This window comes from Gorilla gorilla, chromosome 1 (assembly GCF_029281585.2).
Source record: "Gorilla gorilla gorilla isolate KB3781 chromosome 1, NHGRI_mGorGor1-v2.1_pri, whole genome shotgun sequence".
Lineage (NCBI taxonomy): Eukaryota > Metazoa > Chordata > Mammalia > Primates > Hominidae > Gorilla > Gorilla gorilla.
The window spans coordinates 101,443,327-101,464,303 of NC_073224.2; the positions used below are offsets into that span (position 1 = coordinate 101,443,327).

Sequence of the window (20,977 nt, forward strand, 5' to 3'; positions counted from 1 at the left end):
GTGCGGTGGCATGATCTCAGCTCACTGCAACCTCCACTTCCCAGGTTCAAGTGATTCTCCTACCTCAGCCTCACGAGTAGCTGGGACTACAGGCATGAGCCACCACACCTGGCCAAGAGAGTATATAATTTTAAACGGCACTGAAATTTCAAAATAGAAATGTCTAATAGACAAAGGAGTGAATATAGAATTTGTTGTTTTAGTAACAATGCACATTTGCAGCAAAATAAAAAAGAATCAGTGAATTTTACATCAGTATTTCCTGTTCTGGATAGTTCTCATGGCCAAAAGTAGCTTCTTTCATCTCTAGTCAGCTGTCCATGTGGTCTGAAGGGAATCAATGTTTTAGTTCTTCCTGCTTCAACATGCCAGTTGGGAAATTCTACCTTACCTGCATCACTGTAAATTCACACCTTATCATTTTATGTACATACAGGTTCACATAGTGTTTTGCATACTGATTTTCTTTACTCACAAGTATTTTAAATGCACACTTTTATTAAACAGTGTGGTCCACAAGCTCAGTATTTTTATTTATTTATGACACAGGATATCACTCTGTTGCCCAGGCTGGAGTGCAGTGTCGCCATCACAGCTCACTACAACTTCGACCTTCCGGACTCAAGCAATTCTCCCATGTTAGCCTCCTGAGTAGCTGAGACTAAAGACGCGTGTCACCACGCCTGGCTAATTTATTTATTTTATTTATTTTTAACGTAGAGACGGGATCTCGATACTTAGCTGAGGCCGGTCCTGAACCCTTAAATCTCACTATATGAAGAACAACCTAGATCTACATTTAGTAGCTGGCTGGGGTGCGACTCTCTCATTTTTCTTTTTTTTTGAGACGAAGTTTCATTCTTGTTGCCCAGGCTGGAGTGCAATGGCACAATCTCAGCTCACTGCAGCCTCCACCACCCGGGTTCAAGCGATTCTCCTGCTTCATCCTTCATCCTTCCGAGTAGCTGGGATTTACAGGCACCTGCCACTGCACCCGGCTAATAATTTTTGTATTTTTAGTAGAGACAGGGTTTTGCCATGTTGGCCACGCTGGTCTCGAACTCCTGACCTCAGGTGATCCTCTTGCCTCAGCCTCCCAAAGTGCTGGGATTACAGGTGTGAGCCACTGCATCCAGCCCAACTCTCGTTTTTCAAGGGCATTATCTGGCTAAAGATAATGACAAATTGTACTAAATCAAAGACCTCACATTGTAGTTTACAGCATCTAATTTCAGATTTTGGTAAATTTAGTTTGGTTTCCAGACACAACAAATAGAAACATGTTTTGGTTTTGTGTAATTTAAGGACTTATTCTGGTTGTCAAAACAAATGGGGAATATATTTCAATGCCTTGAACTCTAGAAACTACAAATTTTCAGTAACCTCTGAATGATTGTTCCCTGGAAGAAATCTTTTAAAATTTAAATCTCTCTTATCTGAGCACTCTTTTATTTATACTTCAGGGTTTTTTTTAATCCGGATGCAGTTTATAGTATGTGTTATTAGGTATTATGAAAATACTTGGTGCCAGCCAAGCACAGTGGCTCACGTCTGTAATCTCAACACTTTGGGAGGCTGAGGTAGGCAGATCACTTGAGGTCAGGAGTTTGAGACCAGCCTGGGCAACATGGCAAAACCCCACCTCTACAAAAAATACAAAAGTTAGCAGGCATAGTGGTGCATGCCTGCAGTCCCAACTACTTGGGAGGCTGAGGTAGGAGGATCGCTTGAGCCTGGAGGTTGAGGCTACAGTAAGCTGTGATCACGCCACTGTACTCCAGGCTGGGTGACAGAGTGAGACCCTGTGTCAAAAAAAGAAAAGAAGAAAGTATAGGTGTGGAATATTATGAACTAGAGGTTACATTTGAAGCCATGATTATAGATGAGCTCTCTAGAGAAAAGGAATATGGTAGAGGAAAAAAGGATTTCTACCAGAAAAGACAGGAATTGTTATTGGCAAGGTGGGAAATCCAGTATCATAAAAAATGAGGAAAGCCAAAAAAGGAAGGCATTTCAAGAGGGGTATTCAATAATATTCATGTACCAAAGAAGTCAGCAAACGGAAGAGTAAAGGTGGTTGAATTTGATGTTAAGGTACTGTCTTCTTTACAGCTGCAGCTGATTATCTTAAATTGAAGAATAATCCAGTCGATACTTTCTCTGCTCCTGTTTACATGATTTGACACTGTGTGCCGTGTGCCCTTTAGAATCGTGGTGGTATTTTTGTTTAGAGTAAGTCAGATACTCTGAAAGTACTTTAAGGTATAAACTGTTATATATTTTCTTTACAAAACTTTTTACTTTTTTTTTTCCTTTTTTTGAGACAGTCTCGCTCTGTCACCCAGGCTGGAGTGCAGTGGCACCATCTCAGCTCACTGCAGCCTCTGCCTCCCAGGTTCAAGCGATTCTCCTACCTCCGCCTCCCAAGTAGCTGGGATTACAGTTGCCACCACGCCTGGCTAATTTTTGTATTTTTAATAGAGACGAGGTTTCGCCCTGTTGGCCAGGCTGATCTCGAACTCCTGACCTCACGTGATCCTCCCGCCTCTGCCCCCCAAAGTGCTGGGATTACAGGCATGAGCCACCGTGCCCGGCCTTTAAAATTATTATTATAAATATAACATGATATTTTGACGATTATTTTCTTGATCATTCCTTGTTTTAGTCACGCTTAAGGCCAGGCATGTTGGCTTACGCCTGTAATCCAGCATTTTGGAAGGCCAGGGTGGGCGGATCACTTGAGTCCAGGAGTTTGTGACCAGCCTGGGCAACATGGAAAAACCCCATCTTTACTAAAAATACAAAACATCAACTGGGCATGGTGGCGTGTGCCTATAGTCCCAGCTATTCTGGAGGCTGAGGTGAGAAAATCACCTGAGCCCAGGAGGTCGAGGCTGCAGTGAGCCAAGATCATGCCACTGCACTCCAGCCTGGGCAACCGGAATGAGACCCTGTATCCAAAAAACAAACCAAAAAATTATGCTTAACAGCCTAGATGAGATTTCAAACCATACACCAAAACTAAACAGCTCCCATTAAAACAGCCAGGTGCACTGGCTCACAAAATGCTGTAATCCCTAGCATTTTGGGAGGCCGATGAGGGAGGATCCCATGACCCCCAGGAATTCGAGACCAGCCTAAGCAACATAGCAAGACCTCACCTCTACAAATAATTTTTTTTTTTAAGTAGTCAGATGCGGTGGTGCGCGCCTGTGTTCCCAGCTACCCAGGAAGCTGAGGTGGGAGAATTGCTTGAGCCCAGGTGGTCAGGGCTGCAGCGAGCCATTATTGTGCCACTGTACTTCAACCTGGGTGACAGAACGAGACCCTGTCTCCAAAAAAAAAGTAAAGAAAGCAGTGACAAGATGTGTGTGACTTCTTTTGTCTTCTATGTTCAGTTTTTTTTTGTTTTTTTTTTTTTTTTAGACGGAGCCTCACTCTTTTGCCCAGGCTGGAGTACAGTGGTGCAATCTCAGCTCACTGCAACGTCCGCCGGACAAGTTCAAGCAATTCTCCTGTCTCAGCCTCCCGAGTAGCTGGGACTATAGGCACACACCACCATGCCCAGCTAATTTTTGTATTTTTAGTAGAGATGGGGTTTCGCCACGTTGGTCAGGCTGGTCTTGAACTCCTGACCTCACATGATCCTCCCGCCTCTGCCCCCTAAAGTGCTGGGATTACAGGCATGAGCCACTGCACCCGTCTAGAATTTTTAACTTGTTAATTCACTAACTACTATGGGTTCAGCTAGTCATATAGCCTGGAAATGTCATTTCAACTAATGTAATATAAAATTCCTGTAATACAACAGCAGCAAATATACCTAATGTCACTGAACTGTACTCTTAAAAATGGTTAAGACTGGGTGTGGTAGTTCATGCCTGTAATCCCACCTACTCAGTAGGCCGAGGCAGGATGGATCCCTTGAGCCAAGGAGTTCGAGGCTACAGTAGGCTGTGATCAGGCCACTGCACCCCAGTCTGGGTGACAGAGGGAGACTTCCCCCTCTTTAATTAAAAAAAAAAAGGCCAGGCACGATGGCTCATGCCTATAATCCCAGAACTTTGAGAGGCTGAGGTGGGCGGATCACTTGAGGCCAGGAGTTCGAGACCAGCCTAGCCAACATGGCAAAACCTCGTCTCTACTACAAATACGAAAATTAGCTGGGCGTAGTGGTGCATGTCTATAATCCCAGCTACTTGGGAAGCTGAGGCAGGAGAATCCCTTGAATCCAGGAGGCGGAGGTTGCAGTGAGCTGAGATTTAGCCACTGCACTCCAGCCTGGGTGACAGAGCGAGACTTTGCCTCAAAAAAAATAAAAATAAATTTAAAAAAAAAAAAAACCGGCTGGGCACAGTGGCTCACGCCAGTAATCCCAGCATTTTGGGAGGCTGAGGTGGGTGGATCGTTTGGGGTCAGGAGTTCGAAACCAGCCTGGCCAACATGGTGAAACCCCATCTCTACTAAAAATACAAAAATTACCCGGGTGTTGTGGTATGCGCCTGTAATCCCAGATAATGCAGTAGAATTGCTTGAACCCGGAAGACAGAGGTTGCAGTGAGCTGAGATCATGCCACTGCACTCCAGCCTGGGCAATGGAGTGAGACTCCGTCTCAAAAAAAATAAATAAGAGTAAATTAGCAGCCGGGTGCAGTGGTTCACAAGCTTGTAATCCTAGCACTTTGGGAGGCCGAGGCAGGCGGATCACCTGAGGTCGGGAGTTTGAGACCAGCCTGGCCAACATGGTAAAACCCTGTCTCTACTGAAAATACAAAAAATAGCCAGGTGTGGTGACACACATCTGTGATCCCAGCTACTCGGGAGGCTGAGGCAGGAGAATCTCTTGAACCTGGGAAGCGGAGTTTGCAGTGAGCCGAGATTGTGCCAATATACTCCAGCCTGGGCAACAGAGCCAGATTCCATCTCAAAAAAAAAAAAGTAAATTAGGTATTCTACCACAATTTTTTTTTAAATCAGTAAATGGGCATGAGTGCTTCAAAATAAGAGTACAGTGAAATCATCATCAAATTACTGATTCTTCTTTGGATCACAGTTATTTATTTATTTATTTATTTTATTTATTTTGAGATGGAGTCTCACTCTGTCGCCCAGGCTGGAGCGCAGTGGTGCGATCTCTGCTTACTGCGACCTCCACCTCACAGGTTCATGGGACTCTCCTGCCTCAGCCTCCCAAGTAGCTGGGATTACAGGTGCACACCACCACACCCAGCTAATTTTTGTATTTTTAGTAGAGACAGGGTTTCACCATGTTGGCCAGGCTAGTCTTGAACTCCTGACCTCAGGTAATCCACCCACCTCAGCCTCCCAAAGTGCTGGGATTACAGGCATGAGCCACCTTGCCCAGCCTTATTCTTGGAACAGATAAATATGATAATGTTTACCCAGGATGCTGAGTGGACAGTTAGCTTAATCATTTACAAGAAGCATTCAGGATTTGCAGCCCGACTTGGAAATTCTGAATATTATTAATTTTTGACATTTATTATTTTAATCTTAGTGATTCGGGTACTTTTATTAAATAAAAATTGATTTTATGTATTCATTTTTAAATGTTTGTAAAATTTAAAAATGGATGCATCAAGGTATGTATCATGTAAGTTGATGTACAGTTATTCCTTTTTTTTCTAGAATGATCTTTGCTGAGTGTTCCCCCAACACTTGCCCATGTGGCGAGCAATGCTGTAACCAGAGGATACAGAGGCATGAATGGGTGCAATGTCTAGAACGATTTCGAGCTGAGGAAAAAGGTTGGGGAATCAGAACCAAAGAGCCCCTAAAAGCTGGGCAGTTCATCATTGAATACCTAGGGGAGGTCGTCAGCGAACAGGAGTTCAGGTACAGTGGTAAATGATGATACTCTAATAAAATGCCAAGGTATAAGATTAGAATGGAGAATGGAAGATGTGAAATTTACTTTCAGCTACTCTTTAATTGCCTTTCAATCGTTTATCTTCTCTTTAGGAACAGGATGATTGAGCAGTATCATAATCACAGTGACCACTACTGCCTGAACCTGGATAGTGGGATGGTGATTGACAGTTACCGCATGGGAAATGAGGCCCGATTCATCAACCATAGCTGTGACCCAAATTGTGAAATGCAGAAATGGTAAGGAAGCAGAAGAAGGTAAAGCCAAGAATCCAGCAGAATAAGCATTGAGTGCAGCAAGGGATTGATCTTTCCAGTGTCAGTCACCTTACACAGAGCAGCTCAGGCTGTTCCCCATTACCCCAGATCCCACGGGCAGAGTAAGCTGCTTCGTTTTCACCCTAACTTCTCACTCCCAGACAGATATTTTTGTTTTTGTTTGTGTTCTGTTTTTTTGTTTGTTTTGCTTTTTTGGTTTTTTTGTTTGGCATGCAAGTAGTTTCAGAATCTATGTCCTAGAAAAATATAATAATGATGATGATGATAGCCAGGGTGGTGGTACACACCTGTAGTCCCAGCTATTTGAGAGGTTGGGGTGAGAGGATCACTTGAGCCCAGGAGTTTCAGGCCAGTCTGGGCAACACAGCAAGAAAAAATCAGAAACAAAAAATAATGATAATAGGCCGGGTGTGTTGGCTCATGCCTGTAATCCCAGCACTTTGGGAGGCCAAGGTGGGCGGATCACGAGGTCAAGAGTTTGAGACCAGCCTGACCAACATGGTGAAACCCATCTCTACTAAAAATACAAAAATTAGCCAGTCATGGTAGCGTGCACCTATAATCCCAGCTACTTGGGAGGCTGAGGCAGGAGAATTACTTGAACCCGGGAGGCCGAGGTTGCAGTGAGCTGAGATCACACCAGTGTACTCCAATCTGGGTGACAGAGCAAGACTCCATCTCAAAAAAATAATAATAATACCTAATATTTATTGAGTTCTTACTATGTGCTAGGCACTGTGTTACATGGATCATCTCATATCAGTTCATTCAGCCACTCTACTGCATGCTTATTAAATACCTGGTGCATTTCTCACAAAGAGAAATAAAAAAAGTGAATCTGGAGGTCCCTTCCCCTCAAATAGATTAGCATCTAATTGAGAAGGAAAAAAATCACACCTAAAAAATAATTTTAAAAAGATTATATGAGGATAGTATGAACAACTTTGGGGTTTTTTGTTAAGTTTTTAAAAATTAAAGTGTAATTCATATACAGAGAAATACATAGACTTTTTTTTTTTTTTTTGAGACGGAGTCTCGCTCTGTTGCCCAGGCTGGAGTGCAGTGGCGCGATCTCAGCTCACTGCAAGCTCTGCCTCCTGGGTTCATGCCATTCTCCTGCCTCAGCCTGCCCAGTAGCTGGGACTACAGGCACCTGCCACCACGCCCGGCTAATTTCTTTTTTGTATTTTTAGTAGAGACGGGGTTTCACTGTGTTAGCCAGGATGGTCTCGATCTCCTGACCTTGTGATCCGCCCGCCTCAGCCTCCCAAAGTGCTGGGATTACAGGCATGAGCCACCGCGCCCGTCTAGAAATACATAGATCTTAAGTGTACATTTCCATTAATTTTTTCAAATGTATACACCCATATAACCAACACCCCTATGAAAATATGACATACTTTGTCATTTCAGAAAGTTACCTTTTAAGTCAATCTCCCAATCCCCCAAAGCAAGCACTGATCTGATTTCCATTGCCACAGATGAGTTTTACCTATTCCAGAACTTCATGTGAATGTATTCTTTTGTGTCTGGCGTCTTTTTTGTGAAAAACATGTTTTTGCAGTTCATCCATGTTGAATGCATTAGTGGTTTGTTACTTTTTAATGTGGAGTAATACTGTGTGAATTTACCAGTTTGTTTATCAATTACTGTGAACAACTTTATATTTGAAAAGTTAGATGAAATGAACAAATCCTTTGAAAAACATTCCAGCCGGGCACAGTGGCTCACACCTATAATCCCAGCACTTTGGGAGGCCGAGGTGGGTGGATCACAAGGTCAGGAATTCAAGACCAGCCTGGCCAAGATAGTGAAACCCCGTCTCTACCAAAATACAAAAATTAGCCGGGCGTGGTGGTGGGTGCTTGTAATCCCAGCTGCTCAGGAGGCTGTGGCAGAGAATTGCTTGAACCCGCGAGGCGGAGGTTGCAGTGAGCCAAGATGGTGCCACTACACCCCAGCCTGGGCAACAGAGTGAGACTCAGTCTCAAAAAAAAAAAAAAAGAAAGAAAAAGAAAAACATACCTTTCCAAAACTGACATAAGACAAAATAGAAAATCTGCACATGTACCCCCAAAATTGAAAATATAACTAAAAATATCTAACAAAAGAACCTGGAGAACCAGATGTCTTCACTGATAATTCTTCCACATACTTAAAGAACAAAGGCTGGGTGCAGTGGCTCACACCTGCAATCCCAGCACTTTGGGAGGTAGAGGTGGGAGGATTGCTTGAGCCCAGGAGTTCAAGACCAGCCTAGGCAAGATGGTGAGACCTGTCTCAACAAAAATTTAAAGATAAAATTTAAATATTAGCTGGGTGTGATGGTGCTACTTGGGAGACTGAGGTGGTAGGATCGCCTGAGCCCAGAAGTTCGAGGCTGTAGTTTTCTGTGATCGTGCAACTGCACTCCAGCCTGGGTGACAGAGACCCTGTGTCTATTTAAAAAAATGAAGACGAAGAAGAAGAAATAATGGCAGTACCACTTATAAACTCTTTGCTTCTATAAAACTAGCATTACCTTCTTCTAAAATCTAACCAGGAAAAAATATAGGCCAGTGTCCTCCATGAACATAGACACAAAAATCCTAAATAAAATATCAACAAATAAAATTTAACAATAAATAAAAAGCTTAATACATCATGACTATGTGGGGTTTATTCCAGGAATAAAAGATTGTTTGGTTTAACATTCAAAAATCAGTGTAAACCAATGTAATTTTATCACAATAACGGACTAAAGACAAAAAATCATATATTGTCTCAATAGAAGCAGAAAAAGCATTAAACAGTATTCAACGCTCATTGATAATTAAAACTCAGCAAACTAGGAATAAAAAGGAACTAACAAATCTGCCAAAGGAAATCCATTTTTAAAAAATCTTTAGCTACCATTATACATAAATAAGGATATCCACTGTCATATCTACATTTGAAGAGTCTAACCAATACAATAAGAAAAGGAAAAAAGTATAAAGATTAGAAATGAAAAAAATTTAACTACCATTATTCGCAGATGACATTATTATACACATGGGAAATTTCTACAGACATAAGTGAATTTAGCAAGATTAATGGAAAGATGGTCAGTATATAAAAATGTATTGAGTACATTTTAATATAGTAGCAACAACCAAGTAGAAAGTGAAATTTAAAAACCATTACAAGGCCAGGTGCAGTGGCTTACGCCTATAATCCCAGCACTTTGGGAGGCCAAGGCGAGCGGATCATGAGGTCAGGAGTTTGAGACCAGTCTGACCAACATGGTGAAACCCTGTCCCTACTAAAAATATAAAAATTAGCCGGGCATGGTGGCATGCGCCTGTAGTCCCAGCTACTTGGGAGGCTGAGGCAAGAGAATCACTTGAACCTGGGAGGCGGAGGTTGTAGTGAACTGAGATTGCACCAATGCACTCCAGCCTGTGTGACAGAGCAAGACTCCATCTCAAAAAAAAAAAAAAAAAAAAAACCAAACCCATTACAGGCTAGTTGCAATGGCTCACGCCTGTAATCCCAGCACTTTCAGAGGCCAAGATGCACGGATTGCCTGAGGTCAGGAGTTCGAGACCACCCTAGCCAACATGATGACTGAAACCCTGTCTCTACTTAAAATACAAAAATTAGCTGGTTGTGGTGGCACACGCCTGTAGTCCCAGTTATTGGAGGCTGAGGCAGGAGAATTGCTTCAACTCCGGAGGCAGAGTTTGCAGTGAGCCGAGATCGTGCCACTGCACTCCAGCCTGTGTGACACACCAAGACTCCATGTCAAAATAAATAAATAAATAAAAACTAATACAATTTACAATAGCTTCATAAAAGACTAGTCCCTAAGAATAAATCTTATGAAAGTTTGTAGGACCTCTATACTAGAAGCTGTCAGAAGTTGGGAAAAAATAAAGATGACCTAAATTAATGGAAAAATACACAATGTTCAAGGGTTGAGTGTTGGCAATTTTTTTTAAGTGAAAGGAAGTTTATTAAGAAAGTAAAGGAATAAAAGAAAAGAAAGGCTATTCCATAAACAGAGCAGCCCCGAGGGCTGCTGGTTGCCCATCTTTATGGTTCTTTATAGATTATATGCTAAACACGGGTTGGATTATGCATGAATTTTCTGGGAAAGTGGTGGACAATTCGCAGACCTAAGGGTTCCTCCACTTTTTAGACCATATAGGGTAACTTTCTGACGTTGCCATAGTGTTTGTTAACTGTCATGGCACTGATGGGAGTGTAGTAGTGAGGACGCCCAGATGTCACTCTCGTTGCCATCTTGGTTTTGATGGGTTTTGGCTAGCTTCTTTACTGCAGCCTGTTTTGTCAGCAAGGTCTTTATGACCTGTATTTTATGCCAACCTCCTATCTTATCCTGTAACTAAGAATGCCTAACCTACTGGGAATGCAACCCAGCAGATCTCAGCCTAATATTACCCAACCTCTATACAAGATGGAGTCGCTCTGGTTTAAACACTTCTGACATTTTCCCCCTCCCTTTTATAAGAGAACCCTTAATCCTTAGAGGTAAACAGGGATGAAGATCCATCTTTAGTAATTTCTTCAGGTTAAATAGGGGTGATGATATTCCTGCCTATTAGGGTCTCTTGTATCCAAGGTAGAGAAGAGATCAGTCAGAAAGCGTCAGTATGGTAAGGGCCATTCATAGTTCTGACAAAAGGTGATATCGCGGGTCAGGAACCCTATACAGGGACTTTGTGGAAAAGGTATGAGGCCAGTTTTCCCAAGGGGCTTTTATTGGCTCTCTAAGCCAAGTTTGGTTCCTTAATAGAAAGCACTCCATTCCAATCAAAGCCTTGGTAAAATAACCAGTTTCTCCAATTGTATCAACTGGTTTCCAGATTTTGGAGAAATGAGGTAGAGGGAAACAAACATCCTTTAAATTTTGTTCACAGGAGTTTTACTCAATTGTTAAGAGCTGTCCATATGCCAGGCATGGTGGCTCATGCCTGTAATCCCAGGACTTTGGGAGGCTGAGGCAGGTTGATCACCTGAGGTCAGGAGTTCGAGACTAGCCTGGCCAAAATGGTGAAACCCCATCTCTACTAAAAATACAAAAAAAAAAAAAAAAATCAGCCGGGCATAGTGGCATACACCTGTAGTCCCAGCTACTCAGGAGGCTGAGGCAGGAGAATCGCTTGAGCCCAGGAGTTGGAGGTTGCAGTGAGCTGAGATTGTGCCACTGCACTCCAGCCTGAGCAACAAGAGCAAAACTCCATCTCAAAAAAAAAAAACAAAGCTGTCAGTAACTCAAAAGTTTCAGCCAATCAGTGTTGCAGTCTATTTCCTTTGGGTTGTGGGTCTCCTAAGTATCATCCCTTCGTGATCGCCAGAAAGATGCCGGAAAGGGGTTCTGATCCAGACTCCAAGGGAGGGTTCTTGGATCTCGCACAAGAAAGAACACAAGAAAGAATTCAAGGTGAGTCCATAGAATAAAGTGAAAGCAAGTTTATTAAGAAAGTAAAGGAATAAAAGAATGGCTACTCCATAGGCGCAGAGCAGCCTTTTTTTTTTTTTTTTTTTTTTTTTTTTAAGACAGAGCTGGAGTACAGTGGTATGATCTTGGCTCACTGCAGCCTCCTCCTCCCAGGTTCAAGCCATTCACCTGCCTCACCCTCCTGAGTAGCTGAGACTACAGGCACACACCACCATGCCTGGTTAATTTTTTTGTATTTTTTGTAGAGACAGGGTTGTGCCATGTTGTCCAGGCTGGTCTTGAACTCCTGGGCTCAATAAGTCAGCCCGCTTCAGCCTTCCAAAGTGTTGGGATTGCAAGTGTGAGCCACCATGCCGGGCCTGACAAGCCAGTTTTTAAAATAGGTAAAAGAATAGGTACTTTAAAAAAGAATATCAAAGTGGTCAATAAATATACAACAGCGCTTAATATGTTAGATACAGTTATTAGGGGAAATATTAAACTAAATTGGAAAACCACTACATACCCTCCAAAATGTAAAAAATTAAAAGACTGACAGTATTGGCAAGGGTAGAGCAGCATAAATGCTCTTAGATTTGCTGGTAGAAGTGTAAATTGGTATAACCACTTTCAAAAAATGGCACAACTTACCAAAGCTAAACATAACCGGTAAACCAGCAACTCTAATCCTAAGTATGTCCGCAGCGGAAATTAGTGTTTATGCTAGACTTGTGCAAGAATGTCAACTAGAAGATATCTTTTTCTCCCCTTCTTTTGGAGACAAGGTCTCACTCTGTCACCGGGGTTGAAGTACAGTGGGACAATCTTGACTCACTGCAACCTCAGCTTCCCAAGTAGCTGGGACCACAGGTGCATGCCACCCTGCCCGGCTAATTTTTGTATTTTTTGATAGGGATGGAGTTTTGCCATGTTGCCCAGGCTGGTCTCAAACTCTTGGGCTCAAGCGATCCTCATTCCTCAGGCTCCCAAAGTGCTGGGATTACAGGTACGAGGCACAACACCCGGCCAGAAGATACCTTTTTTTGGTTTTTTGTTTTTGTTTTTTTGAGACAGAGTCTTGCTCTGTCGCCCAGGCTGGAATGCAGTGGCACCATTTTGGCTCACCACAACTTCCGCCTCCTGGGTTCAAGCGATTCTCGTGCCTCAGCCTCCTGAGTAGCTGTAACTAAAGGCATGCATCCCTACACCCGGCTAATTTTTATATTTTTAGTAGAGACAGTGTTTCGCCATGTTGTCCAGGCTGGTCTCGAACTCCTGGCCTCAAGTGATCTGCCCACCTAGGCCTGCCAAAGTGCTGGGATTACAGGCATGAGGGTAGGTGACAGATCAAGACTCTGTCTCAAAAAAAAAGAAAAGTTACAGTATATATCAGCAAACTTGTTGGCTTTGCACCTATAAAACTATTCACAAAGATGGGAGCAGTGGCCTGTGGAGCAGAGTTTGCCAACTCCTGGTATACATTTAAAATGCTTTCTGCAGCCAGGCTCCATGGGTCATGCCTGTAATCGCAGCACTTTGGGAGGCCGAGGCGAGCAGATCACCTGAGCTCAGGAGTTTGAGACCAGCCTGGGCAACATGGCTAAACCCTATCTTTACTAAAAATACAAAAATTAGCTAGTCATGGTGGCGAGGTGGGAGGATCGCTTCATCCCGGGAGGCAGAGGTTGCAGGGAGCTGAGATTGCGCCACTGTACTCCAGCCTATACAAGAGTGAGATACTGTTTAAAAATAAAAAATTAGCCAGGCGCGGTGGCTCACGCCTATAATCCCAGCATTTTGGGAGGCCAAGGCAGGCGGATCACGAGAGGTCAGGAGTTCGAGACCAGCCTGACCAACATGGAGAAATCCCGTCTGTACTAAAAATACAAAATTAGCCAGGCGTGGTGGCATGCGCCTGTAATCCCAGCTACTTGGGAAGCTGAGGCAGGAGAATCGCTTGAACCCAGGAGGCGGAGGTTGCAGTGAGCCAAGTTCCCGCCATTACACTCCAGCCTGGGCAACAAGCGCAAAACTCCATTTCAAAAAATAAATAAATAAATAAAAATTTTAAATGCTTTCTGAATTCAGGAAGGAAAAATACTAAAAACTAAAAATTTTAGGCAAGGTTACATGTAATAGGGCAGTATCTAAGCTAACCCTTAATGTGTTCCACATTGGTAAGGAGACAAGAAGAAAAAGGCTGAGTCAAACAGCCTGGGTTTTAATCCCCTGGGTTTGAATGCCACTTAATTGCTATATAACTAAACAAACTCTGAGGCGTATATACTTCATATATAAAATAGATATCATAATGCCTATCTTACAGGATTGGGGTTTTTTCTATAGGATTGTTTTGAGAATTAATGATATAACTTGTTATCAGTATGGCATGGTAGTTAAGATTTTGAAGCCACAATGTCAATTTGAAACTTGATTCCTCAAGTTATCAGCTGTGTAACTTTGGGCAAGTGGCTGCCTGTGTGCCTCAGTTGCCTTATTTGTAGTATGAGGGTTGTAATAACTAATAATATTACATATTTTTATATAATTGTTAGGAGGATGAAATAATATAAAATATTATAAAAAGCATTCAGTAAATGTTAGCTATAATGATAATGACTATATTCTTTTTTTTTTTTTTTTAATATATTGAGATAAGGTCTCACTATGTTGCCCAGGCGAGTCACAAACTCCTGAACACCTAAAACACAGTCAGGCACGGTGGCTCATGCCTGTAATCTCAGCACTTTGGGAGGCCAAGGCGGGCGGATCACGAGCTCGGGAGATTGAGACCGTACTGGCCAACATGATGAAACCCTCCCTGTCTCTACTAAAAATATGAAAAAGTAGCTGGGCATGGTGGCACGTGCCTATATCCCAGCTACTCAGGAAGCTGAGGTAGGAGAATCTCTTGAACCCGGGAGTTGGAGGTTGCAGTGAGCCGAGATTCTGCCACTGCACTCCAGCCTGGGGACAGAGCAAGACTACGTCTCAAAAACAATAAACAATAAAACACCTAAAATCCTAAATGATCGTTACCTTACATATAATAGAACAAGAGAGGCACTCATGTGATAGAGATTGGTAGAACTGGAAGATTTGTATAGCTAAGCCATAAAAAGTAATTTTAAGTCATTTAATAAGTGAACTAAAGCCTTTTTTTTTTTTTTTTTTTTGAGACGGAGTCTCGCTCTGTTGCCTAGGCTGGAATGCAGTGGCATGATCTCAGCTCACTGCAACCTCTGCCTCAGGGGTTCAAGTCATTCTCCTGCCTCAGCCTCCCAAGTAGCTGAGATTGCGGACATGCGCCACCACACCTGTCTAGTTTTTGTTTGTTTGTTTTTTGAGATGGAGTCTCGCCCTGTTGCCCAGCCTAGGCTAGAGTGCAGTGGCGGGATCTTGGCTCACCGCAACCTCCGCCTCCCGGGTTCAAGCGATTCTCCTGCCTCAGCCTCCCGAGTAGCTGGGAGTATAGGCACGTGCCACCATGCCTGGCTAATTTTTTTTTTTTTTTTTTTTTTTTTTTTTTTTTTTTGTGAGATGGAGTCTCACTCTGTCACCCAGGCTGGAGTGCAGTGGTGCAATCTTGACTCACTGCAACCTCCGCCTCCCAGGTTCAAGCTATTCTCCTGCCTCAACCTCCTGAGTAGCTGGGATTACAGGTGCACACCACCATGCCTGGCTAATTTTTGTGTTTTTAGTAGAGATGGGGTTTCACCATATTAGTCAGGCTGGTCTCGAACTCCTGACTTCGTGATCTGCCTGCCTCAGCCTCCCAAAGTGCTGATATTACAGGTGTGAGCCACCGTACCCGGCCTTAATTTTTGTATTTTTAGTAGAGACGGGGTTTCACTATGTTGGCCTGGCTGGTCTTGAACTCCTGACCTCATGATCTGCCCTCCTCGGCCTCCCAAAATGCTGGGATTACAGGTGTGAGCCACTGCGTGTGGCCTCGCCTGGCTAATTTTTATATTTTTAGTAGAGACAGTTTTGCCCTGTTGGCCACGCTGGTCTCAAACTCCCGACCTCAGGTAATCCACCTGCCTCGGACTCCCAAAGTGCTGGGATTACAGGCGTGAGCTACCGCGCCTGGTCTGGTCTTGAACTCTTGGCCTCAGGTGATCCTCCCACCTCAACCTCCCAAAGTGCTGGGAATACAGGCAAGCCATATTTTAGGACTTTGAATACCAAGCAGGAAAAGTTGAAGCCTAATTGACAACATAGACCATGTTTTCAAGAAAAATTATTTAGGATTCTTACTCTGGCAGTATTATACAGGCTGCCAAGGATAGAAAAGAGATTAAAAGTGGAGGCCAGGCGTGGTGGCTCATACCTATAATCCTAGCACTTGGGAGGCCGAGGCGGGCAGATCACCTGAGGTCAGGAGTTTAAGACCAGCCTGGCCAACATGGTGAAACCCCATCTCTACTAAAAATACAAAAATTAGCCAGGCGTGGTGGCTTACACCTGTAGTCCCAGCTACTCAGGAGGCTGAGGCAGGAAAATCGCTTGAATCCGGGAAGCGGAGGTTGCGGTGAGCCGAGATCGCACCACTGACTCCAGCCTAGGCAACAGAGGGAGACTCCGTCTCAAAAAAAAAAAAAATTTCCAGCCTTTATAACTCTGTTTTCTCTCTTTACAGGTCTGTTAATGGAGTATACCGGATTGGACTCTATGCTCTTAAAGACATGCCAGCTGGGACTGAACTCACTTATGATTATAACTTTCATTCCTTCAATGTGGAAAAACAGGTAGGAATAATAAATCCTAGAGGGAGATTGAACTTTATCCCTTACAATGCTGTAATAACATGAGCTTTCTGTAAACATGATTGACTTGGAGCCATTAAGAAGTATGTGGGAGGCTGGACACAGTGGTTCACACCTTTAATCCCAGCACTTTGTGAGGCTGATGTGGGCAGATCACTTGAGCTCAGAATTTCAAGACCAGCCTGGCCAACATGACAAAACCCTGTCTATCAAAAATACAAAGATTAGCTGGATGTGGTGGCACGCACCTGTAATCCCAGTTTATTGGAGGCTAAGGCAGGAGAATTACTTCAACCTTGGAGGCGGAGGTTGCGTTACGTTGAGCCGAGATTGCACCACTGTGCTCCAGCCTGGGCGACAAAGCAAGACTGACTCTGTCTCAAAAAAAAAAAAGTATATGGGAGGTCAGGCGCAATGGCTTATTCCTGTAATCCCAGCACTTTGTGAGGCTGAGGCAAGCGGATTACTTGTAGTCTGGGAGTTCAAGACCCGCCTGGGTAACATGGTGCAACCCTGTCTCTACCAAAAAAATGCAAAAACTAGCCAAGTGTGGTCGCATGTGCCTGTGGTCCCAGCTACTTGGGAGGCTGAGGTGGGAAGATTGCTTGAGCCCGGGAGGTGGAGGTTGCAGTGAGCCAGGACCACGCCAATGCACTGCAGCCTGTGGAACAGAGCAAGACCCTGTCTCAAACACAAAAAAAGAAAGAGGCTGGGCATGGTGGCTCGCGCCTGTAATCCCGGCACTTTGGGAGGCCAAGGCAGGCAGATCACAAGGTCGGGAGTTCGAGATTAGCCTGACCAATATGGTGAAACCCTGTCTCTACTGAAAATACAAAAATCAGCTGGGCGTGGTGGTGCATGCTTGTAGTCCCAGCTACTCAGGAGGCTGAGGCAGGAGAATCGCTTGAACCCAGGAGGCGGAGGTTGCAGAGATCGCGCCAATGCACTCCATCCTGGGCGACAGAGCGAGACTTCAGCTCAAAAAAAGAAAAAAGGGAGAAAAGAAGTACATGGGAGCCTGGGCACAGTAGTGCATACCTACCTACAGTCCCAGATACTCAAGAGGCTGAGGCAGGAGGATCACTTGAGCCCAGGAGTTCAAGGCCAACCTGGGCCACAGAACGGGACCCCTTCTCTAAAATGTTTTAAATTTTTTGTTATTAAGACAGGATCTCGTTCTGTGGCCCACACCAGAATGCAGTGATGTGATCATGGCTCACTGCAGCCTTAATCTCCTGGGCTTAAGCAGTCTTCCCACCATAACCTTCTGAGTAGCTGGGACCGCAGGCGTGTACCACTATGCGTCACTAATTTTTTTTTTAATTTTTTGTAGAGATGGGGTCTCCCTCTTTTGTCAAGGCTGGTCACAGACTCCTGGACTTAAGCGATCCTCCCACCTCAGCCTCCCACAGTGCTGGGATTACAGACCTGAGCCACCATAACCAGCCAAATTTTTTAATTAAGTGCTTGCTTTGACAGCATATATACTAAAATTGGAATGATACAGAGAAGATTAGCATGGCCCCTATGCAAGGATGACAAACAGATTACTGAAGCATTTCATGTTTTTTTTTTTATTATTAATTTTTTTTTGAGGCGGAGTCTCACTCTGTCGCCCAGGCTAGAGTGCAGTGGCGTGATCTCGGCTTGCTGCAAGCTCCGCCTCCCAGGTTCACGCCATTCTCCTGCCTCAGCCTACCGAGTAGCTGGGACTACAGGCGCCTGTCACCACGCCCAGCTAATTTTTTGTATTTTTTTTAGTAGAGACGGGGTTTCACCATGTTAGCCAGGATGGTCTCGATCTGCTGACCTTGTGATCCGCCCGCCTTGGCCTCCCAAAGTGCTGGATTACAGGCATGAGCCACCATGCCTGGCCTTTTTTAAATTTTTTTTTAAAGAAGTGTATAGGAGAGGACAGTTTTTTACTCTGTACTCCACCTGTCTGAGATACATAGTGCCCAATTACTTTGAAGAAAGAGATTGCCCTGTCATTTTTGGTCTCCACTCAGTTAACTTTTCTGGGGAAGAAGTTTTCCTAAAATTTAATCCATCATTTCTATTCCAGTGGAAACCCATTTCTATTTATACTCTCAATCAGTTGTTTTCCCCTATATGCAAATTTCTTGATTTATACTTAATGTGTGTCCAAATGCTCAGGAATCCTCTTTAAGCTAGTAAATGAGACTGCAAGCTAAAAAAAAATTATTCTCAGCTGGTCACAGTGGCTCACACCTGTAATCCCAGCACTTTGGGAGGCCAAGGTGGGAGAGTTGCTTGAGCCCTGGAGTTCAAGACCAGCCTGGTCAACATGGCGAAACCCTGTCTCTACACAAAATACAAAAATTAGCCTGGCATAGTGGCACGCACCTGTAATGTCAGCTACTGGGGAGGCTGAGATAGGAGGATCAGTTGAGCCCAGGAGGTTGAGACTGCAGTGAGCCATGATCATACTATTGTACTTCAGCCTGAGTGACAGGAAAGACCCTGCCTTAAAAAAATAAAAATAAAAAAATTATTCTCTCCCTTCAAAGCAACTTTGTAAGTGTGGCTTTGAGAAATGTCGAGGAATCATCGGAGGCAAGAGTCAGCGTGTGAATGGACTCACCAGCAGCAAAAACAGCCAGCCCATGGCCACACACAAAAAATCTGGACGGTCAAAAGAGAAGAGAAAGTCTAAGCACAAGCTGAAGAAAAGGGTGAATAATTATCTAATGACTTTCCCCAAAAGCTGTTCATGAGATGCTTTGAGGCTATTGCTGGAATAAGGGAATTACCAGAGGGTGGCATCTTAAGAGTGGTTTTAATATTCTTGGAGATTATTTCTGACTGATATTTTTTTAAATCTCTAATCTGATCCATCTCTTTTTCAGAGAGGCCATCTCTCTGAGGAACCCAGTGAAAATATCAACACCCCAACTAGATTGACCCCCCAATTACAGATGAAGCCAATGTCCAATCGTGAAAGGTAAAAAGGAAATATCCTTATCCATGTTCTTTGTAAGTTACATGATTGCTTATCTGTGTAAAAAATTATGAAACTTCTATATTGTTGATCCACTTTCTTTTGTCTTAAGCCAAAGGGTTCAGGGGATCTGTGAACTTGGATGGAGGAAATACAATCTTTTTTTTTTTTTTTTTTTTAGTCTTACCCTTTTGTGTGTGTGTGTGTGTGTGTGTGTGTGTGTGTAGAGCTGGGATCTTACTCTGTCACCCAGGCTGGAATACAGAGGGCTGGCTCAACTCCTGGGCTTAAGTGATCCCCCAGCATCATCCTCCCAAGTACCTGGGGCTGCAGGCACGTGCCACCACACCTGGCTAATTTTTTTTTTTTTTTTTAATTTTTTGTAGAGACAAGGTCTCACTATGTTGCCCAGGTTGGTCCTAAACTCCTGGGCTCAAGCTATCCTCCTGCCCCGACCTCCCAAGGCATTGGGATTACAGATACGAGCCAGCACACCAAACCATCTTATGTTCCCTAATTTCTAAATGAAATAACATTTCCACATATCCCTGTAGACCCATCTACTCAGGAGGCTGAGGCAGGAAAATTACTTGAGCCCAGGAATTCAAGACCATCTTCGGCAACATGGAAAGACCTTGGTTTTTTTTTTTTGAGACGGAGTCTCGCTGTGTGGCCCAGGCTGGAGTGCAGTAGTGCAGTGATGCGATCTTGGCTCACTGCAAGCTCCGCCTCCTGGGTTCACACCATTCTCCTGCCTCAGCCTCCCGAGTAGCTGGGACTACAGGCACGTGCCACCACACCTGGCTAATTTTTTATATTTTTTAGTAGAGACAGGGTTTCACCATGTTAGCCAGGATGGTCTCAATCTCCTGACCTTGTGATCCACCTGCCTCGGCCTCCCAAAGTGCTGGGATTACAGGCGTGAGCCTCCACGCCTGGCCAATAATTTAAATTTTTTGAAGTAATTTAAAAATAATTGTTCAGAGAATGGTTCCATAGGCTTCATCAGACTGTCAAAGGAGTCCGCAGTAGAGAAAAAATTAAGAATACCTGCTTTGGCAGGGCGCAGTGGCTCACACCTGTAATCCCACCACTTTGGGAGGCCAAGGCAGGCGGATCACCTGAGGTCGGGAGTTTGCGGCCAGCCTGGCCAACATGGAGAAACCCTGTCTCTACTAAAAATACAAAATTAGCCAGGCATGGTGGTGCATGCCTGTAATCTCAGCTACTCAGGAGGCTGAGGCAGGAGAACTGCTTGAACCCAGGAGGTGGAGGTTGCAGTGAACCAAGATCACGCCATTGCACTCTAGCCTGGGCAGCAAGAGCAAAACTCCGTCTCAAAAAACAAAAAAAAACAAAAAGCAAAAAAAAAAAAAACAGAATACCTGCTTTGTTGACATATTAACAGAGCAGTAGAAAGGATCTTTAGTGGTAATTTCTGCTGTTCCCTGTATTCAGATAAGAATTGTCCCTTTCAGAAGCAAGCAAGTGAGTATGTCCTATTTGTTGGAAGTTTATCTTTATTTATAACCATTGTGTAATTTTAGCCCCTTTCATTCTATTTCCCTTTGAGTTGTAGAAATTTTAAATTTCGGAAAAACCAGTCCAGTGGTTCTCTACTTTGGCTGCCTATTAGCATGGGGAACTTTGAAA

The 20,977-nt window shown here is 43.8% G+C and overlaps 1 protein-coding gene and 1 non-coding gene across 6 annotated transcripts in view; both read left to right on the top strand.

The window, feature by feature from the left end:
• The window catches only part of ASH1L (ASH1 like histone lysine methyltransferase), a 230,256-nt gene that overhangs the window by 189,048 nt on the left and 20,231 nt on the right, over window positions 1–20,977 (top strand). For all 5 annotated transcript variants that reach the window (XM_063694310.1, XM_063694311.1, XM_063694317.1 and 2 more), the window contains 5 exons: window positions 5,650–5,856; window positions 5,983–6,129; window positions 16,236–16,344; window positions 18,894–19,058; window positions 19,233–19,327. In XM_063694310.1, coding sequence (XP_063550380.1) covers window positions 5,650–5,856; window positions 5,983–6,129; window positions 16,236–16,344; window positions 18,894–19,058; window positions 19,233–19,327 — 723 coding nt within the window. The remainder of the gene's footprint in view (window positions 1–5,649; window positions 5,857–5,982; window positions 6,130–16,235; window positions 16,345–18,893; window positions 19,059–19,232; window positions 19,328–20,977) is intronic.
• Window positions 17,826–17,932, top strand: LOC115932138 (U6 spliceosomal RNA). The gene has a single exon (XR_004068466.1). It is a non-coding gene; the product is annotated as a U6 spliceosomal RNA (small nuclear RNA).